Here is a 23,201-nt window from a genome sequence, read left to right on the forward strand (position 1 = left end):
GGGGCTCATACAACTCTCATCACAATCCACACATACATCAGTTGAGCAAAGCACCCTTATACATTTGTTGCCCTCGTCATTCTCAAAATTCGCCTTCCACTTGGGTTCCTGGAATCAGCTCATTTTCCCTTTTTTCCCTCCCCGGTCTCCCCTCCCCCATGATCTATTATCTTTTCATTTCATTTTCCCATCAACTTTTTGAAGTCCCTTGTAATTTCTAAGTAAGAATTAAAAAATTCTTTAAGTATTTAAAAATCAAAGTACCCTAAATATCTAGCAAAAGAAACAGATGAAGAAATGTTTCCTGTGCTGCCATCAAAAATATTTTAAAACATTTAAAGGCACTGAAAATTATACCATAATTGAAGTGAGAAAACAAACCAAGTATGAGATGCTATATAACATCTGTGATCTTAGCAATGTAAATAAAACATGCATAGGAAAATAATAAAAGCCAAATGTTCATGGTAGTTACGAATAATTTTTCTCCATTTTAAATATTTTTTCAAAACAATCCTTAATGACCAGATATTGCTAAAGAGTCAGAGCAGTGAAGTTCTGGATTTTTTAAATCTGAAAAGCAGAGTGTGGATTTGTGACTTTAACATCAGTCTTCTGAGTAAACAGGTCTGACTTTTCTCAGTAAAATACCCAGAGCTGGCTTTATCTACATGGAAGCGTTTGTGCACACATCCCATGGCAAAACTGCCAGTCCTGCTCCGTCCTCACAGCTGTTGCTGCTCGAGTCCATCCTTGTCGCCAGTGTCAACCCACGGGCGTGATGGTCTCTTTCATTCCCAAGATTTTCTGATGGAGATGAACCTTGCTCAGCTAGTCGCAATGCCAGCTGGTTCAAATCCTCTGTGGGCCACTGTGCCTTCTCATTTCTAGACCACAAGGAACCCCTAGCCCAGAGGACCCTGAACTCTGCATGCAGGGGGGACAAAGCCCTCACTAACACATGGCACAGCACCACGGAAGGGCAGAGCAACCTGGTGCTTTACTGTTGTACATCAAAATTACTGTGCAGACATGTTTTATTTGGAATAAACCTGTGCATGCATGCACTGAGACCCTAACAGCAATACTTCTTGACTTACCCGCTTACTCTATTGTAGTCTAGGACAGCACCCTGTTGCCAAACACTTTGAAATTCCTGCAGATGAAGTATAAATGACTACCGGTTCAGACCAGCCACTGATGTTCAATGTTTATAGTTTCCCGCATTTTGGAACTACGTATAAACAAATCACTCACTGCTGTGGTCGGTTGTGACTTAAGAGACTATAGAACAGGGTAGACTTGTCCCTGAGTTTCTGAGACTCTTTTTAGGAGTAGAAAGCCTCATCTTTCTCCCATAGAACTTAGTGGTTTCCAGTTGGTAACCTGTGGTTAGCAGCCCAACATGTACACGCTATGGCACCAGGGCTCCCGATGAGCAATGAGACTCACGTTAAGTCCAGCAGAGATGTTTGAAGCACTGAGCATGGGGAGTAGGGACTAGAAGTTTGTTAGGTGGTTGTCTTGGTTTTCTAGGTGGACGCTAACCAGCAAATTATAATTTCAACCACTTTTCAATACCTCCTAATTTACTTTTTATGGAAACTGTTAATTTTAGATTTTCCATTTGTAATTTGTGAGGTATGCTGTCAAAACATATTTAGCCTTAGATTTTTAAGGTACATGAAAATACCTTATCCAAAAAGCTCCACATGCATAAATATCTAGTTATAATACTTTGACAATACTTGCCCGCATTCTTCTATTTCTTGGTAGTTTATCCCATAATACCCTTTGGGTAAAGCATTTTTAGATTTCTGCATCATTGTTCATTCTAGGTTTGTTAAACACAAACATAATTTTGAGTATTTTGTTTACCCCCTTTTCTGTTTAAAGTATAAATAATATAATTCAAAACGGGTTTATATGTAATAATTCATCTAGATTATGTATTGCAACGATGTAAAATTTTCTAATAAATTTAGACCACCCTCCCACAAGTTACCTGCTAGTCTCTCCTGCATGAATCCAGAAGGCTCAGTAAAGACTCTAAGGACACCAAAGTTGTTAGGGGAGTAAGAGGTCCCACTTTCAAAATGATGGCAGCATCACTATAGAGCCTAATGGATTAGGACGGGTCTTCCCAGAGCAGCAACCCCTAAACAAAGAGCCCTAGGAAATCTTACTTATGACTCAGCTCTCAAGAGGATGTGGTTGATGACATTTCCTGCTTCTACTGGTCACATGGCCTCCCGACTGTGGGTCTGGTGGCTGTGGAACTAGGAGCAACTCTGAGTCCAGGGATTGCTATGAGAACAGCAGCCACTCACCTGTGTGAGGCATGTCAACAGCCTGGGTCTCACCCAGCACAAATGAGGACATGACATTTGTCCACCTTAGATGCTCCCACATTTTTGTATCATCTGTCACATTACAGGTTCAGGCCACTGAGGACAACTAAAATCTAAATCTAAAACTTAAAAAACAAAACCACTACCGGTTTTTAGTACATTTATAAAGATTATTCTGTACATACTATTTAATCTTTTCCCTTAATTATTCTGTTATCCACACACTTCACATCAAGCCAAGTACTTAAAGATTAACTTACTTAATTTTAAGACAGCATGGAAATTACAAATAGTCTACAACTTTGTTTCCTGAAAATAACAATTTCTCTTCATAAAAATATTGCTTCAACAAAATATAAATTATCAAGGGTTCATGAGGGAGGGGGAAAAATGAGGAACTGACTCCAAGGGCTCAGGTAGAAAGCAAATATTTTGAGAATGATGAGGGCAACGAATGTACAAATGTGCTCGACAGTTGATGTATGTAGAGATTGTGATGAGTTGTATGAGCCCCCAATAAAATGATGTAAAAATTTTAAAAATCGCTTCTTGGTTGAGTTCACATTAGTGATTACAAGGGGGAAGATAACAGGACATTTTCATGACCTATCTGAACATCATTGTGATCTTTCCATTGTCTGTGAAGCCTTCAATGGACGTGAACCAGGAGCTGTACAATTATATGCCAACTTACAAAAAGGAGAGTTTTATTGTGCTATTTACTAATTATGCTACATAGCCAGACTTTGAATTTTGGTTGTTAGAGTTCCCAAAGCCAAGGAAATCTGTATGTCTGTATACAAATGAAATAGGTTTTCATTTCAGGGTAGCGAGCATTTAAGTTTCCTTACTACTAAACACCAGGTAAACAATGAGACAGGCTGCCGTTATTTTCCAAAAGCATTGTTTTTATTTATACAGAGTCCTAACCACGTCAGGAGTAGGCGGAGTGGAAGAGGTTCAACCCAGGGCCTCCACAGTGTTGGTTTGTCGGTGGCAAGCACAGTGGAAGGCGGCAGCACAGACTGAGTAACCCACGTATGTCTAGTCTCTCTCGGCAAGAGCAACAAGGTGGGTGTCAATTTCCGCTTCTGTAAGAATCCTAGAAGGCAAACGGGAAAAGAAAAACCTTTTTTAAACAAAAAATGTACTGCTTTGATATTAAATCCAAAATTAGGTTTTCTGAAAAACAAGCACATAAAACGCTCCAGTTGCAGCGAAAATAGAAACTATTTAACCCGAATAATATAAAGCCAAGTATATAAAATGCATTCCATTTTAGAACCTACGTCACAATGCTTTTATACCTAATATTACTTCAGTCTATACAAGCTAAGAAAATCCACTGAGGAATTTAAGTGTATTTCTTTAAAAAGGAAGAAGCTGCCCAGATTTAGCAATAGGAATCCATGAACATAAACTTAAAATTCTTTAAATAGTCTAGTGGCAAAAAGGACTCCATGACGAACACGTTATTTTCTAAAAGTTTGCCCAGCGTTGAACCAAGTGCTTGGCGACCTTGTTATTGGGACCTAGTGTCATCTGACATTTAAAGTGAAATTTGCCCACAAGGAGTTCTGGCGCAACCAGAAGCACTGTAAGTCATTTATATAGATGTTAAATGCTTACGCAAGATAATCTAGTGCTTTTGGGGAAATAGGGTCTTTAGTGCCTACCCTTGTATTCAAGTAACCAATGAAAATAAAAATGTTAGTGGAGAGCGAATGCTTTGAGAATGATTGGGGCGGGGAATGTATGGATGTGCTTTATACAATGATGTATGTATATGTATGGATTGTGATAAGAATTGTATGAGCCCCTAATAAAATGTAAAAAAAAAAGAAAATAAAAATGTTCAGGTTATCCTAGGAGGCCTCCGGAGACCTGGTGGAACTGTGGGTTAAGCAGTGGGCTGCTAACCATAAGCCCATTGGCTCAAACCTACTAGTTCACTCCTGGAAGTATGAGGCTAGCTTTCTTTGCTCAGAAATGCCTTAGGGTTTAGACTCAATCTCAGAAACCTGAAAGCCTTCTACTCTGTCCTATTTAGGGTTGCTATGAGTTGGAATAGACTTAATGGCAGTGGGCTAGGTTTTTATAGGAGGGTCTCCTGCCTTGGTGGCATCGTGGTTACGCAGTGGGTTGCTAACCACAAGGTCAGAAGTTTGAAACCATTAGTCACTCCGGAAACCCACAGCGGCAATTCTACCCTGCTCTACGAGTTGGAATTGACTCAATGGTAGCATATGGTTTGGCTTTTCAGACTAGAAAACAAAAACTATTTTCCAGTAGTTTAGAGATTTGCAAACTTTTCCTATGGAAATTCTGCTAAATAGAAAAGGAACAAAAGCAGCGGGTGGGAAGGGGTGGGGGGAAGACCAGCCTTTTCCTATGGGAAAAAAGGCAGAAAGAGTGGACTCAATTCTGGTTGCCATTTCTTAAAGACTTAAGACGTGTCTATTTATGACTCAACCAGCAGGTAACAAAAGAACTAAGAAAAAAAAACATATTAAAAAGAAGTCTCAAAGTCTGGTTAAACTTAGTTTGCTATCTTTCCCTCCTCAACCATGCCCTGGTGTCTGTCCTTATGGTTTAAGAACAGAACCCAGAGTAAGTAAAATGCCGGCACCTGTGGATTTAATGGACCACTTTTCACGATTTCCCAGAGCCTGTTGGCCCATGGTATACACCCGATCTTCCTAGGGCTGCTAGAAGGACGGAGTAAGCTGATACACACGAAGCACCCAGTATGGACTTGACTCACAGAAGCTGTACGGCTGATGTGTGGGAGTTTGTCTCTCAGTGAGTAAGAACAGACCAGCACCCAGCTTTTGTAACACTCCATTAGCGATCATCCAAACTGGGGTTTCCCACAGGTCTCCAGATAAAGGTCTGATGTATACCAGTATCTTATAGCATTCGTCAGAGCTCCACTAAAGCTCTACCTGAAAAACTTGAAAACGATTACTTTGGGTTTTAAGTTACTACTGATCTTAAAATTAAAATAATTTATGCTTTCTTTGTGGCTACTTTAATGTCACTCTTCATGATAAATAAAAATCACTCTGAAATGAGAAAAAAACTTACGTATTTCTTAAAGCAGTAGTTCTCAACCTTCCTAATGTCGCGACCCTTTAATATAGTTCCTCATGTTGTGGTGACCCCCAACCATAACATTATTTTCTTTTTTTCCCATAAAATTATTTCATTGCTATTTCATAACTGTAATTTTGCTAATGATATGAACCGGACAACCCCTGTGAAAGGGTCATTTGACACCCAAAGGGGTCACAACCCACAGGTTTAGAACCACTGTCTTAAAGAGACATTCAATACATTCCAAATTTTATCTTTTTAAACACACCTATAATCATAATTCAAGAGTATTTTTCAAGTAGGGCGAATGGACTCCTGTTGCACGTGCCTCGTGCGGAACTTTAGCGTTCGCCGCTGACAACGTGACTCACCTGAACTTAGGGTTTTCGACAGTCACTGCTCCAACTTCAATTTCTGAAGGTTTGAAGTCAATTGATAGCACAGTAGACAGACATGTGATTGCAGTCTGAAAAAAATCACACCAGGATATAGTATTTTCCAGAGATTCCCGGACTTCTCATTCCCTTTAAGTTTATTCAGATAGTATATGTTAATCAGAAGTGATAGGTGCGTCAGTGCTGCGTTCTACAGCCATGTTGTTAATTACTAGACTGCTTGCTTTAATAGGTCCCCTGACAAGGAAAAGAAGCTGGTTCCTCCCAAGTCAAATGAAACCAAACGGATGAGTTTCCAAACCAAATGGATGACTTATACAAAACAGTCTGATTGCTGATCAATATTTAGTGGGTCTAAACAATGCCAGCATTTCAGGCTGAGAGAGAGTGAGGGGAGGAGGACAGGACGAACACGAATCTCTGCCTTCAGGGAACTTTCAGTATGAGCAATCCGAGAATGTTTTGAGTGAATTACTATCTGATATGCTATGTACAAATTATGAACTGAAATTATTAGGAAGACAAAAAATATTGGGATAGTACCTTCTAGATGAGAACTCGCTTTATAGATTTCAAGTTCAAAAAAGCTCATGGAAAATTTCATTAACTTTACATTCTAGTTCGAATGAACTTTTTGAAGCCACGTCATAATGCCGACCAAACACAAAAGGAGTGTTCCCTGTAATTTGCCAAAAGCATGCTGGTAAACCGCCAGAATGGCCTCATCCCAGACCTTATGTTCAAATTATTAAAATTCCATTTTTAATAGATTGTCTAAGAGGCTTCTTTACGGTGCAAAGTAACCAAATATTTTTATTTAGCTTGCCTTTTAGTATAAAACTTTCCAACAATAATGACTAATGCCCCCAAGAACTCTGCAGAGCCATCTTAGTAAATCTTGACCAAGAAGCTGAAGTCTCACCATAGCAACACCTGTCTTGTCTATGAGTCTGCTCTTGAGAGTCCTATTCCCAATTATATTTTACCATTTTGTTTTCTGTTTGGTTGATGGCTATTTCAAATATATTAGGAAATAAGTGAATAAACTAGTCATTACCGGCCCCATTCCAGCTGAAGGACATTGATTTTACTGTTAAGTTCACATTACCTAGAATTCCCTTAGAAAGTCAACTATGCAAAAATCCTCAATATCCTATATACATAACATAAAAACACCAGTTCCTTTTTGCCAACTTACTTCAACTGTCTGTTCAAATGTCCAATCAAATTTCTTCTTCACTTTTTTTTCCAGGAAGCTGGTGGACTCCGTTTGCTTCACCCCTGCTGCGGTGGCTTTGAACCCACAGTAGTAGCCTGCAGGGTCACACTTGTACACCTGAGGGCCTTGTTCTTCATCTATGCCAATCAGGATCATGCCTACGATGAAAAGTAGGGCTCTCAGTAAACACTGTGGGCATCGAACACAAAAGCTTCCACTTTCATGGTGTCATCACCTAGGTGCTTACAGATGCTATTAATCATTACTCTGACCATCAATTCTCATAGGTTTTGCTTTAAGAAAATTGGTAAGCAAAATACCAGTTATCATAGGTGAACTAGGTTATAAAAGCATTTCTTTCTCACAGATTTTCAAGACGGTATGAAATATACAATATATACATATAAAACATATATGAATGATGCAGGGCAATGTAAATCATTCCCCAAGAGTGTGACATGTACTTTAGTTCCCTGGAATCTTAGTAGGCCCTTAAGTTGAAGTCTTTATTTAAGACGTGACTATTACGGTGGACACATTTAAGGCGGGAAGCTGCCCTTCATTACTGTGATTACTAAATAGTTCATACAAACACCAAATTATGTATATACAACTTCTCTACTATGACTAACGTTATCAGACGACAAGTCAAATATCTTTCGAATCAGCAGACCATGTACCAAAGCATTTAAGTAAGAAATGGTCTATCTTCTGCTCCCTTATATTCTAGGTGTGATCTTTTTTTAAAGTGTCCTAAGATTCAGTATTAACCAACTACTTTATTCATATTTATAAATGTTTCAGAGTTTACAAATGAGGCGATATCAGTTTTATTTCATTGATGGGGGCATCAGCTTGGTAGAGAGTTCGTGACAAAGAGGCAGCCCCTCTCTGAGATGGACCGCCGTAGTGGCTGCCTCAGTGAGATCAAACATAATGGAGAGGAGGGCACGGGACCAGGCAGGGCTTCAATCTGCTGCACACAGGTCGCCATGAAATAAGAAAGAAACCCTTCTTTGGTGCACGGTCTTGCAAGAGGAGGAGAGCAGGAAGGCTGAGTAGGTGGTAAGGGCATGAAGGGTGAAGGAGGTAAAAGGGACAGAACACAAAAGGCACTGCGCATGAAAGGGCAGGACACACTCCGGGATGACCGGACACCTGTAGATTGCAAGGGCTTGAGATCAAGGGGAACACTAATGGCAGAGAACAATGGGACTAAACTGGGAAGGACCTTGTACATCACAGTAAGAAGTTTGGAACATACCACATAGCCCACGTGGAATGAATATGTTTAGGGAACAAGAATAAAAGCTAGCTTTCAGAATGGCAGCTCGTACCCATCTGGAGGACACAGTAGGAAGAGGGAGGGAAGCATCAAGCACATTAGACCTGCAGCCAAGGAAAATCAAAGAAGTGATGGAAAGGAATGCGTTTATGCTTAAACTATCTGTGTCTACTGATGACTGAGCTAAAGTTAATCTGGAATCACTGACATGACGACAGTAAATGGAGCCATGAAAGGGGTAATCATGTTGACAGAGGACTCAGCAGAGAACCCCCATGAACCACATTTAAGGCATCAGCAGGAGAGGAGGAGCTGAGAGAACTAGAAGGGGAAGAGAGTATTCTGAGATAATCAAATGAGAATGAACTTTTTAAGTGAGAGGTAAACGGAGTCAAAGATTACAGAAAGACCAGTTCTTGTCAGGGGCCATCGAGTTGGTCGGCCCATAAGCGTAACAGCAAGAATCCCTGCCCGGCACCAGACCACTCTTACAACTGTTCCTAGGCCCGAGTCCATTGATGCAGAGGGCCTTCCGCCTTTCCCCTCGACTGGACCAAGAATAATGTCCTTCTCCAGGGACTGCTCTCTCCTGACAACATCCCCAAAGTATGAAAAACAAAGTCTCGCCATCTTTGCCTCAAGTACAGCACTCTGGCTGTACTTCTTCCAAGACACATTGATCCTTTGAGCAGTCCACGGCACTTCCAATATTCTTCCCTCGCATCACAAATTCAAATGCATTGATTCTTCTTTGGTCTTCCTTAGCCAGTGTCCAACTGTCATATGCATATGAAGTAACTGAAAATGCCATAACTTAGGTGCACCTTAGTCCTCAAAGTAACATCCCTTGCATTTCAATACTCTACAGAGGTCTTGTACAGCAGATTTACCCAATGCAAGGAGTCTTTTGGTCTCGACTGCTGCTTCCAGGAGCACTGATTGTGGATCCAAGCAAGACAAAATCCTTGACAATTTTAATCTTTTCTCCATTTACCATGATGTTACCTTACCTACTGGTCCAGTTGTGAGGATTTTTGCTTTATTATAATCACTGTTATAATCCAAACCTAAGGCTGTAGTCCTTGATCTTCAGCAGCATAAAGATTATGTCACATGATTGATGCTTCTAAGGAGCACTTTGGTTGTACCTCTTCCAAGACAGATACGTTGGCCCCTCAAGCAGACCATGGCACTTCCACTGTTCATCAACATTGTAATTCAAATGCAGATTTCTGATGGGTCTTCCTCATTCAAGCTCCAACTTTCAAAAGCATATGAGGTGACTGAAAGACCAGGGCTCGGGTAGAGCACATCTTAGTCCTGAAAGTGACATCCTCATTATTCAGGTTGCTCAAGAAACAATTAAATTGATTGTCAAAATGTCTTAAATTAAGCAATTTGTGGTAGTTACATACTTTCATATCATCTTGAAAATATATTAAAGTGTACAGGTAGAGTTTAGCCTGTCAATCAGGTCTGATGGTGACTCTTTGTGGGCGTGGGCCTTCTCATAAAGAGGGCCATGGAGCCTCCCTTTCTCTGTCTTCACCTTCGTGTCCGCGAGTCACTCTGAAACCTGCCAGAGCCCTGGAGATGTGTCCACGCCATTGGATCCACAAGACTTTGCACCCACCAGCCGGTGATGATGATATTCCTGCATTCGGCATCATTGTTTGCATGAGTCTGAAGAGGGACTTATGGCCTTGAGTTGGACTTGGCGGGGGTGTTTTTTGGATATAGAATTACTTCTTGATATAAAGCTCTTTCGTAACATATATGAGTATCACTGGATTTACTTCTCTAGTTAACCTGGTCTAACACATTTTTAAAGACCCTCACAGCCATCGAGTTGATACCAAATGGCACCAACCCTACAGGAAAGGCTAGAACGACTGTGAGTTTCCAAGACTGTAACTCTTTAGGGAGTAAAAAGCCCCATCTATCTCGCCCAAAGTGGCTGGTACTTTCAAACTGCAGACCCTGCCGCATCAGGCTGAACGTGTAACCACTGAAGCACCAGAGCTCGCTCACAGACCCAGTGATGTAGAATTGCAGGAGAGCACATCCATCGCCTTTCAACAGCCGCATATGCCAGAGTCTTGGCTCTTCCAAACCACACATTCCCAAACAGAATTATCTTGGTAAAAGCCCACTAGCGGCTAAAGTTTCCAGAGTTGCCAGGTGAAATGCAGAATAGGTAAACCTAGAGACAGTAAGTGGAGTAGCAGTTCCTTGGGGGCAGGGTAGGAGAGGTAGTGAGGAAATGCGGAACTCATAACCATGAAGACACGAAAGAAGAAAATGTTCTAGAGTGGTTTGTGGAGATGACTGTGCAAGCCCGGTTAGCAGAATTAAACCACTGAATTGTACACTACGTGAGCTATGTGCCACAAACCCTTAAAAATAAATCAACAGGTGCCACTTGGGCTCACTCTAGGCACTCTAATTAAAAAAAACTTTCCAAGAACATTAATGTTATCAAGGCTATCCTTCATCTCTGACTTATAAAAAGACTTCTTCACCTTAAATAATCCACCAATTGTAAATCAGAACCCAAGTGTTACTTCAACAATTTTTATATGCTCTTTTAAAACACCAAAATCCATCAGTTATTTTGGAAACTCCACATACTTACAACAACCAAGAGGCCTCATTTCAGCATTCTGTGTGTAGACCTGAGAAATATCTGCAATTCTTTTACACAGCATGTCCACAGGAATTTCATAGCCATACTTGTACTTCCAATTAGCTGCCTCATAGCGAGCCCTCTGTACCTGGGATCTGCTGTCAGCTGATCACATAAAAAAGTAAAGGGTTACTTCTTGAGAAGGAAAGGATGAACCTCAAGGTCAGACAGTGTTCCCACCAACCACATACTAATCGTTTTTGAATTAAGGGGAAAAGAATGGTCTACATTAGCCTTTTCTCCCATCAATGACCTAGCAAAATAGACGTCTTAAAAAAAGGAAACCATATTTTAAACGATTGCACTTTATACACTATACTGTCCTTTTATGCTGAGCCCTTCACCTGACACCAAAACATTTCTACAAGTGTTGAATAAAGTCTCAAAATTGCAAACTTCAAGGAGAATTTTTTTGGGGGAGGGGGAACTTTACGGCTTGAATTTGCCTTTATTTCAGAAATAGAAGTATAAAGTAATTCTTACAATTCTTGTACATTTCTATGAAGTGTCATAAATACAAGGTTTGAGATAATGAATTATCCTAAAAAACTCACTGCCATCGAGTCAATGTCAAGTCAGAGAGACCCTAGAAGACAGGGCAGAGCCACCTCTCTGGGTTTCCAAGCCTGGCACTCTCTGTCAAAGCAGACAGTCCTGCCTTTCTCCTGAGGAGCAGGTGGTGGTTTTGAACTGCTGACCTTACTGTTAGCAGCCCAACACGTAGCCACTAAGCCATCAGGGCCCCTATATTGAGTTAAGTCCCCTAAAATTTTTAACACCATCTGAATTAAGATAAATCAGTGTTCCCGATAGTGGCAAAACAAAACAAAAACATACTAATTACACTACATTTATAATTCCAAAAACGTTCACAATACTGACTCTTGAAAGACTGCAAAACTACTTACTCATTAAGTCACTAACGCCAAACCCACTGCCATTAAGTTGATTCCAACGCATAGTGACTCTATAAAGGACAGAGTATAACTTTGTTCCATAGCGTTTCCCAAGACTGTGAATCAATGGGAGAAGACAGCCCCATCTTCCTTCTGCAGTGGGGCTGGTAAGTTTGAACTGCTGACCCTGAGGTTAGTAGTCAGTGCTAAACCCATAGCATTCCAGGGCAAAGGGGACTTTTAAATGAAAACAAAATGTCAAAAATAATGGAAAGTAAGTAACACCATACGAGTGGCTTACCTGTCATGCCCGTCATCACACAGCCGATGTTCTCGGTGACCTTGAATAAGTGAGTCACTGTGCTGCAGTCCAGTAATTTGTCCTAACAAGCAGAGGAATCAAGGTAACGTACCAAAGGACACAAAACCCAAGAATCCTTTGTTTAGCCCTTGAAAAAGACACAGCTATGGACCTATGACAAATGAATGTCCTAAGACATAATGAATGTCTTCTATTTATTTTATAATTCAAATCAATTTAAAAAAAAAGAGGAGCCTGTTTCCCTGGATAAACAATCTGTTCCCTCTGAGCGAGCGTTGTATCTCATGCGAGCTTGTCTGAAAGCTTGTCTTGTCCCTTTGGGAAAACACCTGAGATCCCACTGTGCTTGTAACTGTTCACCAATGTTCAAGATATTAAACTGCATGCTGATGTTCACACATTGATTATACTAACTAAACTGCAAGTAGACATGCCCAATACATACTTCTCCCGGGACAGGAAATACCGTCCAAGCAAGCACATTTTTAATTTATATAGGCAACAATACGTCTTTGTGCAGACGCAAGAAAACTTCTTCTACTACGGTCTCCAGGAACTGCCCGTGTGGACAGTATTACTTACAGGGACTTTCTTCTGTGTGACAATAACTGCACAGTCTCTCCCCCTGACAGCTACTGATGTCAGGCCACCTTGATTGATAGCCTTAAAGGCATATTCTGAAAAAGAGAACAGCAGTTTTTGTTTTTAAAGATGATATGTGTGTACACAGCAAAATGAAAGTCATTGAGAAGAACGAGGCAGACACAGTGGACTGATACGGTATGCCAGGCAAGAGAAGTTACCCACACCAATGAAAACTATACTCTTCAGGAAAGAGCATCGACATTGGCAAATATCTATAAAACAAAAAACGTTGCTGCTTTCCTCTTTGTATCACTTATGATTTGAAAACAAAATTCTAACACCGTCTTAAGGAATGTCTAAGTATGTAGATGTATCGTAGAAAAAGAGGGAGTAAATAGACTTAAAAGATCTCAGGGTATGCACATTTTACATGAAACATCTGTTCCTGTCTCCCTCTCGCTAGCTCTACCCAGAAAGTGAGTGGCTAGCTGGAGAGGGAAGCTTGAAACTAAACAGGATCAATTTGCCCACCAAGGACTATTGGCCCACTGGTACCCTAGGGGAGAGTTCCAGAAATTCGATTTTAAGCGAGGGGGTCTGTAGGTTGTTCTACAAGGCTTTTCTTAAAGCACGCATACTGCATAAGCATGTTAAGAGAAAATTTTCAATAGCCACCAAAGGATATATAATGGCAGTCAAAAAGTACTGTTGCAATTCATGGATCCCTTTATTAAATGAAACATAAGTGAAGTGAATGTTTTCTGACATACCCTCCCACCTAGCTCTAAACACTTCTGAAAGCAGTGTTTCCATCTCTCTAACTGTTCCTCAAAGAATTCTGCACTTTTGGGATTTATGTGCTGTCAAAATCAGAAGCGTAGGCATTCTTTTTTATTTTTTTAACCATTTTATTGGGGGCTCATACAACTCATCACAATCCACACATCCATCTACTGTGTTAAGCACATTTGTACATTTGTTGCCCTCATCATTCTCGAAACACTTGCTTTCTACTTGAGGTCTTAGTATCAGCTCCTCATTTTACCCCCCTCCCTCACGAACCCTTGATAATTTATAAATTATTATTATTTTGTCATGTCTTACACTGTCCTACGCCTCTCTTCACCCACTTTTCTGTTGTCCATCCCCCAAGGAGGAGGTTATATGTAGATCCCTGTAATCAGTTCCCTCTTTCTACCCCACCTTCCCTCCACCCTCCCGGTATCGCCACGTTCACCACTGGTCCTGAAGGGTTCATCTTCCCTGGAATCCCTGTGTTTCCAGTTCCTATCTGTACCAGCGCACATCCTCTGGTCTAGCCAGACTTGTAAGGTGGAATTGGGATCATGATAGTAGGTAGAGGAATAAAACAGGCAGGATAAACAATCTGGAGAAGCAAACCACAGGACCAATGGTTCCAGGGGGACACGGGAGAGTAGGAGGTAAGGGAAAGGAAGTAGATACAAGTATCCAAAATCGGTGTTGAGACGGGTGTAAGAGGCCTGTTAGGGCTTGATCAAGGGCAATGTACCAAGAGGAATTACTGAAACCCAAATGAAGGCTGAACATGATAGTGGGGCAAGAGGAAAGTTAAAGGAAATAGAGGAAAGAACTAGGAGGGAGGCAAAGGGCATTTATAGAGGTCTAAATACAGGCATGTACATATGTAAATATATATATGATGAAGGAAAAATAGATCTATGTGCATATATTTGTAGACTTAGTATTAAGGTAGCTGATGGGCATTGGGCCTTCACTCAAGTACTCCCTCAATGCAAGAACACTTTGTTCTATTAAACTGGCATTCCGTAATGCTCACCTTGTCAACACAATCGCTGAAGACAAAGCGGGTGTGGTGAAGAAAGCTGATGGTGCCTGGCTATCAAAAGATGTAGCATCTGGGGTCTTAAAGGCTTGAAGGCAAACAAGCGGCCAACTAGCTCAGAAGCAACAAAGCCCACATGAAAAAACACACCAGCATGTGTGATCATAAGGTGTCGATGGGATCAGGTATCAAAGAACAAAAAATCATATCATTGTGAATGAGAGGGAGTGTGGAGTGGGGACTGAAAACCCATTTGTAGGCAAGTGGACATCCCTTTACAGAGGGTCACGGGGAGGAGACGAGCCAGTCAGGGTGCAGTGTAGCACCTATGAAACATACAACTTTCCTCTAGTTTTGGCATTCTTGAGGGGCTCAAATCATGTTCCTTTGGAATGTTTTAGTTTGGGGAATAGAAGTCGAGGGGCAAGATAAGGGCTGTCAGGTGAATGGAGTACGGTTTCCCATTGAAATTCTCTTGGGACAACCCTTACTATCCTTGAAGAATGAGCAGGTGCATTGTCCTGATGGAAAACATGTCTTTGGTGTAACTTTCCTGGCCTTTTTCTCACCAAGTTTCCATTTTCTTAAAACTTCTTCCCAATAAGCCTCATAATAAACTTTGACAAAATCTATCAAGATATCCCTTTGGGACCTCAAAAGGTGCCAAAACAGTTGCCACAACTTTCTGAGCTAACCCCTTTCTTAAATTTAAGTGGCCCAGCAGAGCCCCCCTAAAGTCACTGTTTGATTCCATCTTTTTTGAAGGTTTCCTAACAAAACTAAGGAGCCCTGGTGACTTAGGATCACCTGTTGAACTACTAACCACAAGATCAGCATTTGAACCCACCAGGTGCTCCTTAGGAGAAAGATGGGGCTGTCTGTAGCCACAGAGATTTAAAGTCTCAGAAACCTGAAGGGCAGTCTACTCTGCTCTATAGGCTTACTGCAGTCAGAATAAACTCAACGGCAGTTGGCTGATGAAACTAAGACAAAGAAATGTATAATTGAGAGAATTTGTCTTCCAGTCATCCACTAAAGATTAGACATGAGTTCTTCCTCATTATTCTGGGAGCGACCACTCTCAACAGTTTACAATTAAGGTCAGTATTCTAAATTTAAGTCTCCATTTTTGAAAATCAGTTTTAGACATTAATTTTGTGAGGCCCATCTATGAAAATGAATCACATGATCTTTCCTGTCTCCCGTTTTTGTTATATTATCTGTCCACTGTCAATGATTTTAAATAGCATTTATGCTTGTACACATATTTCACTAGAAGACTCAAGCATGGATGAACCCTTAAAATGGAAATAGTTCATGTCTACATAGCTATTAATCTAATATACACCCAAAATGTGACCTGATCAAAATATGGTAACATTTAATGAGCACCAGTATAGGACACTAGCCCTCTACACACATAACAGTATTTAATCCTCAAAACTACCCTCTAAAAGGAGGCTTGTAAGACCAACTTTGCACATAAAAACTAAGGCTAAAGTTAAATAACTTGCACCTGGTTTGTGTCCATGAAAACAAGCAGGGATCTAAAACCAAGTAAGGTTCTGGGGCCTCAACTCCTCACCCCTGTAAAGCTTGCTCCTCACCCCTGTAATGCTTGCTCCTCCCAGGTACTTTCTTTCACTTTCTCTTCCCTAGCAACATCGAATTCGTGCCCTGAATAGCAATTCAACAAAGAAACCTTAAAATCTTTCTAAACTTTTTTCCAACTACACGGTCTCTTCCAAATCTTTATATGTTATTACTCTCCTTATCTGAGAAGTATTAAAGACTATGCTTTCTGACTGGATTTCACAGTCAATATACAAAAGCAAAGTGTAGGTTTAAATGAGACTTTTCCTGTTCACAAATTAAAAACTAGGAAATATATATGGCCTATAAAACTCTGGAATAAAACACTATCCTTAAAGATACAGTTCTCTTTCATCTTCGATCACATTTTTGAGAACAAGTAAAAAGCATTACTGAGTTATCCAATAGGATTTTGGAAGAAATCAGAATAGTGTTTCTTGCTATGTTACATACAGCTGTAGCATACAGTGGATCCCAACATTTTAAGTTTCCAGGTAATGAGCACTTCATTTATAGACCAACACTCTACTTATGATTCTCAAGCACAAATAAATTACTATCGTCACCAAAGTCCTGAGATGCTAATCTCATGCAAAAATAAAAAATAATGGGCCAGGATGTAAACTGGACTCTCCTAATACTAAATTCTCTGTGGCAAGAAGTCTAAGGTCTAATTTACAATCCAAAACATGACAAAATATAGTTACAAGTAACTGCCAACTAGCTTAGGATTTTAAAGCTGAGCTTCGGTGAGCAGCTAGTTCACCTCTCATCTAGAACTCAGCACCAGCCTTGAAAGTACAAGAATTTCCCTGCAGAGGGGGTTTTGAAAGGGGGTATAAATTTCAAAAGATGCTCTAAAACTGAGGGCCACTCACTGTGAGCCACCATTTCCCCAAAGATGTCCTAACCTCTGCAGATACTTTAATTTTGGCATGTTCCTTTTCTGCACGTGTTTACTATCTGTTATCCCCTTTACAGTGTGAGGGTCATTATGGGAGGGGTGTGACATTCACCTGTGTATCCCTAAGACCTACCCAGGGTCTGGAACACATAGGCTCTGAACGCTTGTGGGGAATGAAGCCGACATGGAGGCCCTTGCCCTTGCACAAGAGGAGAAAAGGGAGAAGAGGCGTTTTAGTTGGGACCTCACGGAACCAATTAACCTGGACTTTGGCCTTGTCCCGGGCTGGAATGGAACCCGGAGCCAGGCCTTCCCGCCCTAACTCCTTTCATCTTTCCTCGTGTCCTACAGTGCGGCTGCTCGCCCGACGAGAGCTAGACCATCAGTCGTTGGGTGTTCGATACCCGCCTCCACTCAAGGGTGGGGAACCGAGGCTCAATCCGGACTCGGTTTCCCCCAGATCAGGTCCTGCTGCGGCCCTCGATCAGACCCCGGGCCGCGACTGCATGCTCCAGGCCGCACCATGACAGGGCAATTAGGACGGCGCACAGGTGTCCCGCTTCACTCACCGACTTGGTAGAGGCGGCCCTCGGGTGAGAAAATAGTAATGTGGCGGTCAAAGCCAGCGCTGGAACCTCGGGACATGTTGCTAACACCCACTACCGCAAGCACCGGCTCCCGGCCCCGCAGCTCCCACACCAGGCAACAAGCCCCTCCCGGAAGTCTCAGCAACTGCTTCCGGGGCACTCACCGGACTTCTTCCGCCCTGGCGCACTGCGCCCACGTCGCCAGCGTCCAGGCGAGCCCGAGCCCGAGGCCCCGCCCCTGTGGGAGGGCTGAGGCGGTTGGCTTCGCTGTGCGCCTGCGCGCGAGCTGTGTCTGCGCGCCCCCAACGTGCCGATTGGAACGCGGGTGGTGGCGACTGGGGCTTTCTCGTCGTGTGTACCCGCAGCAAGCGCGGACCCAGCTCTGCGGGGCCCCAGCATACTGATTCTCCCTTCATTGTGAGCGAAACGGACCGTGCATTCGTTGAACAAATCTGTCGTTCGTTTTGGCAACGGCCCACCCAGCTGTGTCTGGACGGATGGCTGACTGTCCTTAACCTCTTCTTTAGGCTAGCACTTCGTTGCAGTTAGGAAGTGGAAGTCGACCGCAGCCGCCGGCGTAGAGTGAGGTACAAACAGGAGAGGACGCTAACAAGAACGGAATTTTCATTTGGCCAAGCAAGATCTAACGATGACTGAAAGTCCCTACAATATTTTTATTTTTAAAATGGTACTGAGCATGAAATATGTGTGTAATAAGAACATTGCTAAGTTAAGCAGCCTTGATTGGCAATGAACAAAACCGGGAAAAATCAGGTTTAAAGCAGGTTAGTGTTAGATGGGTTAAGGAGATTCATTCCAAGCAGACCCAGTGACTCCCGGTGAACAGCAGATGGCTTTTCAGATTGTAGCTGTGCACCTATTTTCACTCCTAGGCGGAACTCCATTGAACAAATATAGAATGCAAAACGACCTTAGCTTTTGCCAGATAAAGATGGTTGTGCACTAGGAAGGCCGGATTACAGCGAGATTTCTGGCACTTTATTAATGAAATAGAAATTCTTCCTCTTTAATGTAGTTTCCCCTGAACTTTAGATTTTAAAGAAAATAAATACTATAAGAGCCTCCTAAATAAACTCCAGTTCTCAAGAGTGTTTTTGAAAAATATTCCTCTATTTTATTAATCTAAAGAAAATCTAAAACTGAAATCTATTTAACAAAAATACTGAATGCACTTAGTGTCTCTGGTACATACGGTGGTACTTTGAAGGGCTAGCTAATTCCCAAGTCAATCAAAGTTGTCCCTTGTCATGGATTCAACTGTGTCCCCTCAAAATACGTGTCAACTTGCCTGGGCCATGATTCCCAGTGGCTTGGCAGTTACATACTGATAGAATCATTCCCCCATGATGTGCTCTTGTGTGAAGTTGACAAAGATGTCATTTCACTTGGATCCACAATCAAGGGTCATTGAAACAGCAGTCAAGAACTCAGATGACCCACTGCATTGGGCAAATCAGCTGCACAAGAACTCTTTTAAGTAATAAAGAGCAAAAATTTCACTTTGAGGATTAAGGTGAGCCTAAGCCAAGCAATGGCATCTTCAGTAGCCTTATGTGTATGTGAAAGCTGGATTAATGAACAAGGAAAGACCAGTGTATTATTGATGCATTTGAATTATGTTGTTGACAAAGAATATGAAAAGTGCCTTTGACTGACTGAGAACAAACAAATCTATCTCGGAGGGAGTACAGCCAGAATGCTCCTTAGAAGTGAGCATGGAGAGACTTCGTCTCACATGCTTTGGTCATGTCATCACGAGGCATTAGTCCCTGGGCATCATGAGTGGCAGAGGGTCAATGAAAGAGAGGAAGACCTTCAGCAAGATGGGTCGACACAGTGACTGCAAACACAATTTCGAATGTGGCACAGGCTCAGTGTTTCGTTCTGTTTTACATGGGCTTGCTATGAATCGGAGCCAACTCAATGGCACGCTAACCTAAAGGGTGATGGCGCTAGCCTGCCTAGTGGGGTTGCACAAGAAAGACCTGTGGCTGCACTTTCGTAAAGACTACAGCCAAGAAAGCCCTCTGGAGCTCACTTTTCGTTTCTAACACCTACTCTCTCATGAATTGGATTTGGTTCCACAGCAAATGGTCTTCCCTACGACCGCATGCAAGCCTGATCCCTCACCTCTCTCTCCTTTCTTTCCTCGTATCATCATAAGTGCATGCATTGTTTCCCAGTTTCTCCCTTCCTCCCACCCTCATCTAAGCTCCAGGGCAAAGATCTCTGTTTTGGTCACTGAGGCAGCTCAGACAACTCGCACAATGCCGCCATACATTGAGTGCTCACTAAAGGAGCCCTTTAATGCAAGGATGGGGAACGTGCAGCCCACCGGGGCCATCTACTCAAACACCCCAACTCACTACTATCATGTTAATGCTGACTCATCATGACCCCATAGAACAGGGTAAAACTGCCACTGTGCGTTTCCACGACTATACGTCTTTACAGGAGTAGAAAGCTTCGTCTTTCTCCCTCTGAGCTGGATGGTGGTTTCAAACCACTGACCTTGCAGCTAACAAGCCAACTCATAACCATTATACCACCAGGGCTCCAGTGGGCCCTATGAGGCCTGTGAAATCATGTGGTCTGGCCCTGGCAAGGGAACCATAAGTAGGACCTGAAATCCAATAACTCTAGGAGGCATGAAATAAGAGGCAGTGAAGTGGTTCAACTTAGAGAGTTGGGTGGGCTGGGCTTCCTCAAGGATGGCAGAGCGGAGCTGGATATTTTTTCTCTCTGTATTATCCACCCATCCGGCATGAGTTTAATAAACGACTGTTACATTGAGCTGAAAACTGTACAAAGGGAAACAGGATTCAACTAAGAAATGCTTTCTAGCTGGAAAGCACCTGTGGATATTCACTGGCTTGCAGAGATGGGGTATTTCTAATTCCACACTAGGCACTGAATGAATTTACATACTCAAATAAGCTCTGATCACTTCTTTCAGGGTGCATTTACACTGGGTCTTCAAAGAGGCACACAGTTTGTATGGTATGCATATTTTAATATTAATAAAGATACACCCTGGATGATAAATTATTTGCAATACAAACACAAAGTAAAAGCTAAAATTGGAACATCGGGCTTCTTGAAGGCAGTGGTCACTTCTGTTTTGTTCACCAGTGTATCTTCAGACCCATAGTGCCTAGCATGCAGTGCTCAGACCACTCACCAAAAACCTGTTTCCTATGGGAGTTGATCATTGTGTTTTCTATTTGAATGGACTGAGAAGCCAATTCAAACTCTCAAAAACCCAAGCACTCAAAGAGGTTATATTAGATCTTTTCTTTTTCCCAATAGGCAAGTGGATTCCTGTGGGAAATCTTTCAGAAAGACAAGCCCTTATTGATTGCACTGCAAAGGGAAACTCCCTAGTTGCAGACTTCATAAATATGTGCGATAGGGTGCCAAGCACCAGCTAAACTATTTACCTAGGTGGACTTCCCCTTGGGTCAGAGAGGTTGGCTTGAGTGAAAAGATCATTTTCACCAAGGGGGGGGTACCAACCCTCCTGGCATTCTTGCACAATCCTGGGGCACAGGCTTGATGTGTCTGTCTGGAAAGTTTGATCTTCCTCTCTGTGGGGCCACCAACTTAACTTTTTGAAATGACTTTCTGGATTTTTGAAAAGTTTTAGAGATGACTAGACATCTCGTGAGCCTTAGAAAATCTCTTGGGGGCCTCCAGTTGGCAAGACCCACATTCTCCTCTGGGGGTGGAGGTAGGTGGAAGGTAGGGGTTACCCACAGGCAGAGGTTAAACAGTAGCATTGTAGATTCCCAGGGACAGCAGATGTTGGTGAATCACATGGTGTTAAAAGGCAAGATAAGAATTTAGCCCTCAGTTTTAAGATCCTCTGTTAGCAGTTTCAGTGAAGTAGGGAATGTAAAAATGATCTACCTGTATCGGTGGCCCCATGTGATCGTAGCAGATATTGAAATGCAATGTCTTGTGAGTTGGCCATAAAGATTGATAATAGAATATCTTTGGAGAGTGGAGAGTCCCTGATGCTAAGGAGGCAGCAGCCCTGGTGGCATAGTGGTTACAGGAGGCTGCTAACATTGAGGTCAGCAGTTTGAAACCACAAGCTGCTCAATGGGAGAAAGACTGAGCTCTTTACTCCTGAAAAGAGTTAAAGTCTCGAAAACTCACTGGGGTGGTTCTACACTGTCTTATGGAGTCACATGAGTCAGAGTTGACGCAGTGGCAGTGAGTTTGGCTTTTGTTTGATGGTCCATAGGGACTAGGGAGCCTCTATAGGAGCTCAGATGAAGCAACTCTGGCTGAAGAGTAAAGAAAGTCCAGTTCCCTGACTAGAGTTTGTGAGTGTTTCCTCCGCGTTCTCTGGAGGGGAGAACCTATCTCAATTTGCATCTTTCCCATATTTGTCTCTCTCAGACCTATGGCAGTCCTGCATTCTCCCTGCATCCCAGCAGGCCTAAGAGTTGTCATTTGGGCTGAGTTTGCGGGGAAAGGAGAAAGGGTGATGTCGCGGTAGACGTCCTACAACTTATAGGCAAAGGGGCACCAAAAGGGAGGTCGGTGTGGCATTATTTGTGCTTCTACTCACTTGTACGCCCTTCCAACTCTTTACCTGTCCAGGTTTCAATCCTCAGCTATCACATCTCGGGTGGTTCCCTGACCCTCGTGGGTTCAAGTCCATCAACATAACAATCACACAACTATTATAATTTCCCTCTGCTCTGTCTGAAACTTGTCTCAGCTTGACACAAAGGACACTCAATGAAATGATTCAAGAGCCCTTTCTATAGTGAGAACCCTAGAGTCTGGCCTTTCATCCTAGCAAATTGATTCTTAACCTCTTCAAACTTTGTAGATTCTCGTTTTCCCAAAGCCCTCCTTAAACGAAGACCCAAATCACCGGTAAGATTGTACTTTTGGAAACTAAGGGCGTTGAGAAGCCCTGAGAATTCCCGTGGGTCTCTAGCATACGGGGAGAGGTAATGCCGTGTCCCCAGCTGGCTCAATCTTAACCGTTGGTGGTTTCTAACACACAACTTCCCCTTAGGCATGATAACACAGGAAGTTCCTCATAGCTTGAGAGAACAACAAATGCTCCAGTGAAAAATAAGACGAGGAAGGGAGGGGCAAAGAAGCGCCAGTGTCTTTAGCTTCAACATGGCCACGTTCTGCACTGACAGTCAAAACTGCTGTAGACGACCTGGTGACCAATGGCGTGGTTGTCTTCCAGACATGTGAGTCTGCTGTGTCCACCCCTAGTAGACTTGAACTCAGCTTCCCTCTGTGAAAGGAGGGGCACGGGAGGGAGGGGAAATAAAAAAAAGAGGACCTGATGCAGAGGACTTAAGTGGAGAGCAAATGCTGTGAGAGTGATGAGGGCAAAGAATGTGCGGATGTGCTTTATACAATTGATGTATGTATATGTGTGGATTGTGATAAGAGTTG

The 23,201-nt window shown here is 42.4% G+C and overlaps 1 protein-coding gene across 1 annotated transcript; it reads right to left on the reverse strand.

The window, feature by feature from the left end:
* Nucleotides 1-3,238: 3,238 nt before the first annotated feature.
* Nucleotides 3,239-17,895, reverse strand: PSMA6 (proteasome 20S subunit alpha 6). Its single transcript, XM_075531024.1, has 7 exons — nt 17,727-17,895; nt 12,833-12,927; nt 12,230-12,311; nt 10,982-11,137; nt 7,041-7,219; nt 5,819-5,913; nt 3,239-3,453 (listed from the first exon to the last, which is right to left on the reverse strand). Exons 1-7 carry the CDS (start codon nt 17,800-17,802, stop codon nt 3,396-3,398), a joined length of 741 nt encoding a protein of 246 aa, XP_075387139.1. The 5' UTR covers nt 17,803-17,895; the 3' UTR covers nt 3,239-3,395.
* Nucleotides 17,896-23,201: the final 5,306 nt, after the last annotated feature.

Source organism: Tenrec ecaudatus, chromosome 14, assembly GCF_050624435.1.
Source record: "Tenrec ecaudatus isolate mTenEca1 chromosome 14, mTenEca1.hap1, whole genome shotgun sequence".
Lineage (NCBI taxonomy): Eukaryota > Metazoa > Chordata > Mammalia > Afrosoricida > Tenrecidae > Tenrec > Tenrec ecaudatus.

What these genes read in the sequence shown, in the direction of transcription:
- PSMA6 (XM_075531024.1), bottom strand. Translation starts at nt 17,802, where the DNA reads ATGTCCCGAGGTTCCAGCGCTGGCTTTGACCGCCACATTACTATTTTC. An exon ending in GGGCCGCCTCTACCAAGTCG is followed by an intron (nt 12,928 to 17,726) that starts GTGAGTGAAGCG and finishes TCTCTTTTTCAG; the next exon opens with AATATGCCTTTAAGGCTATC. An exon ending in GTCGAAAACCCTAAGTTCAG is followed by an intron (nt 3,454 to 5,818) that starts GTGAGTCACGTT and finishes TTTGCCTTCTAG; the next exon opens with GATTCTTACAGAAGCGGAAA.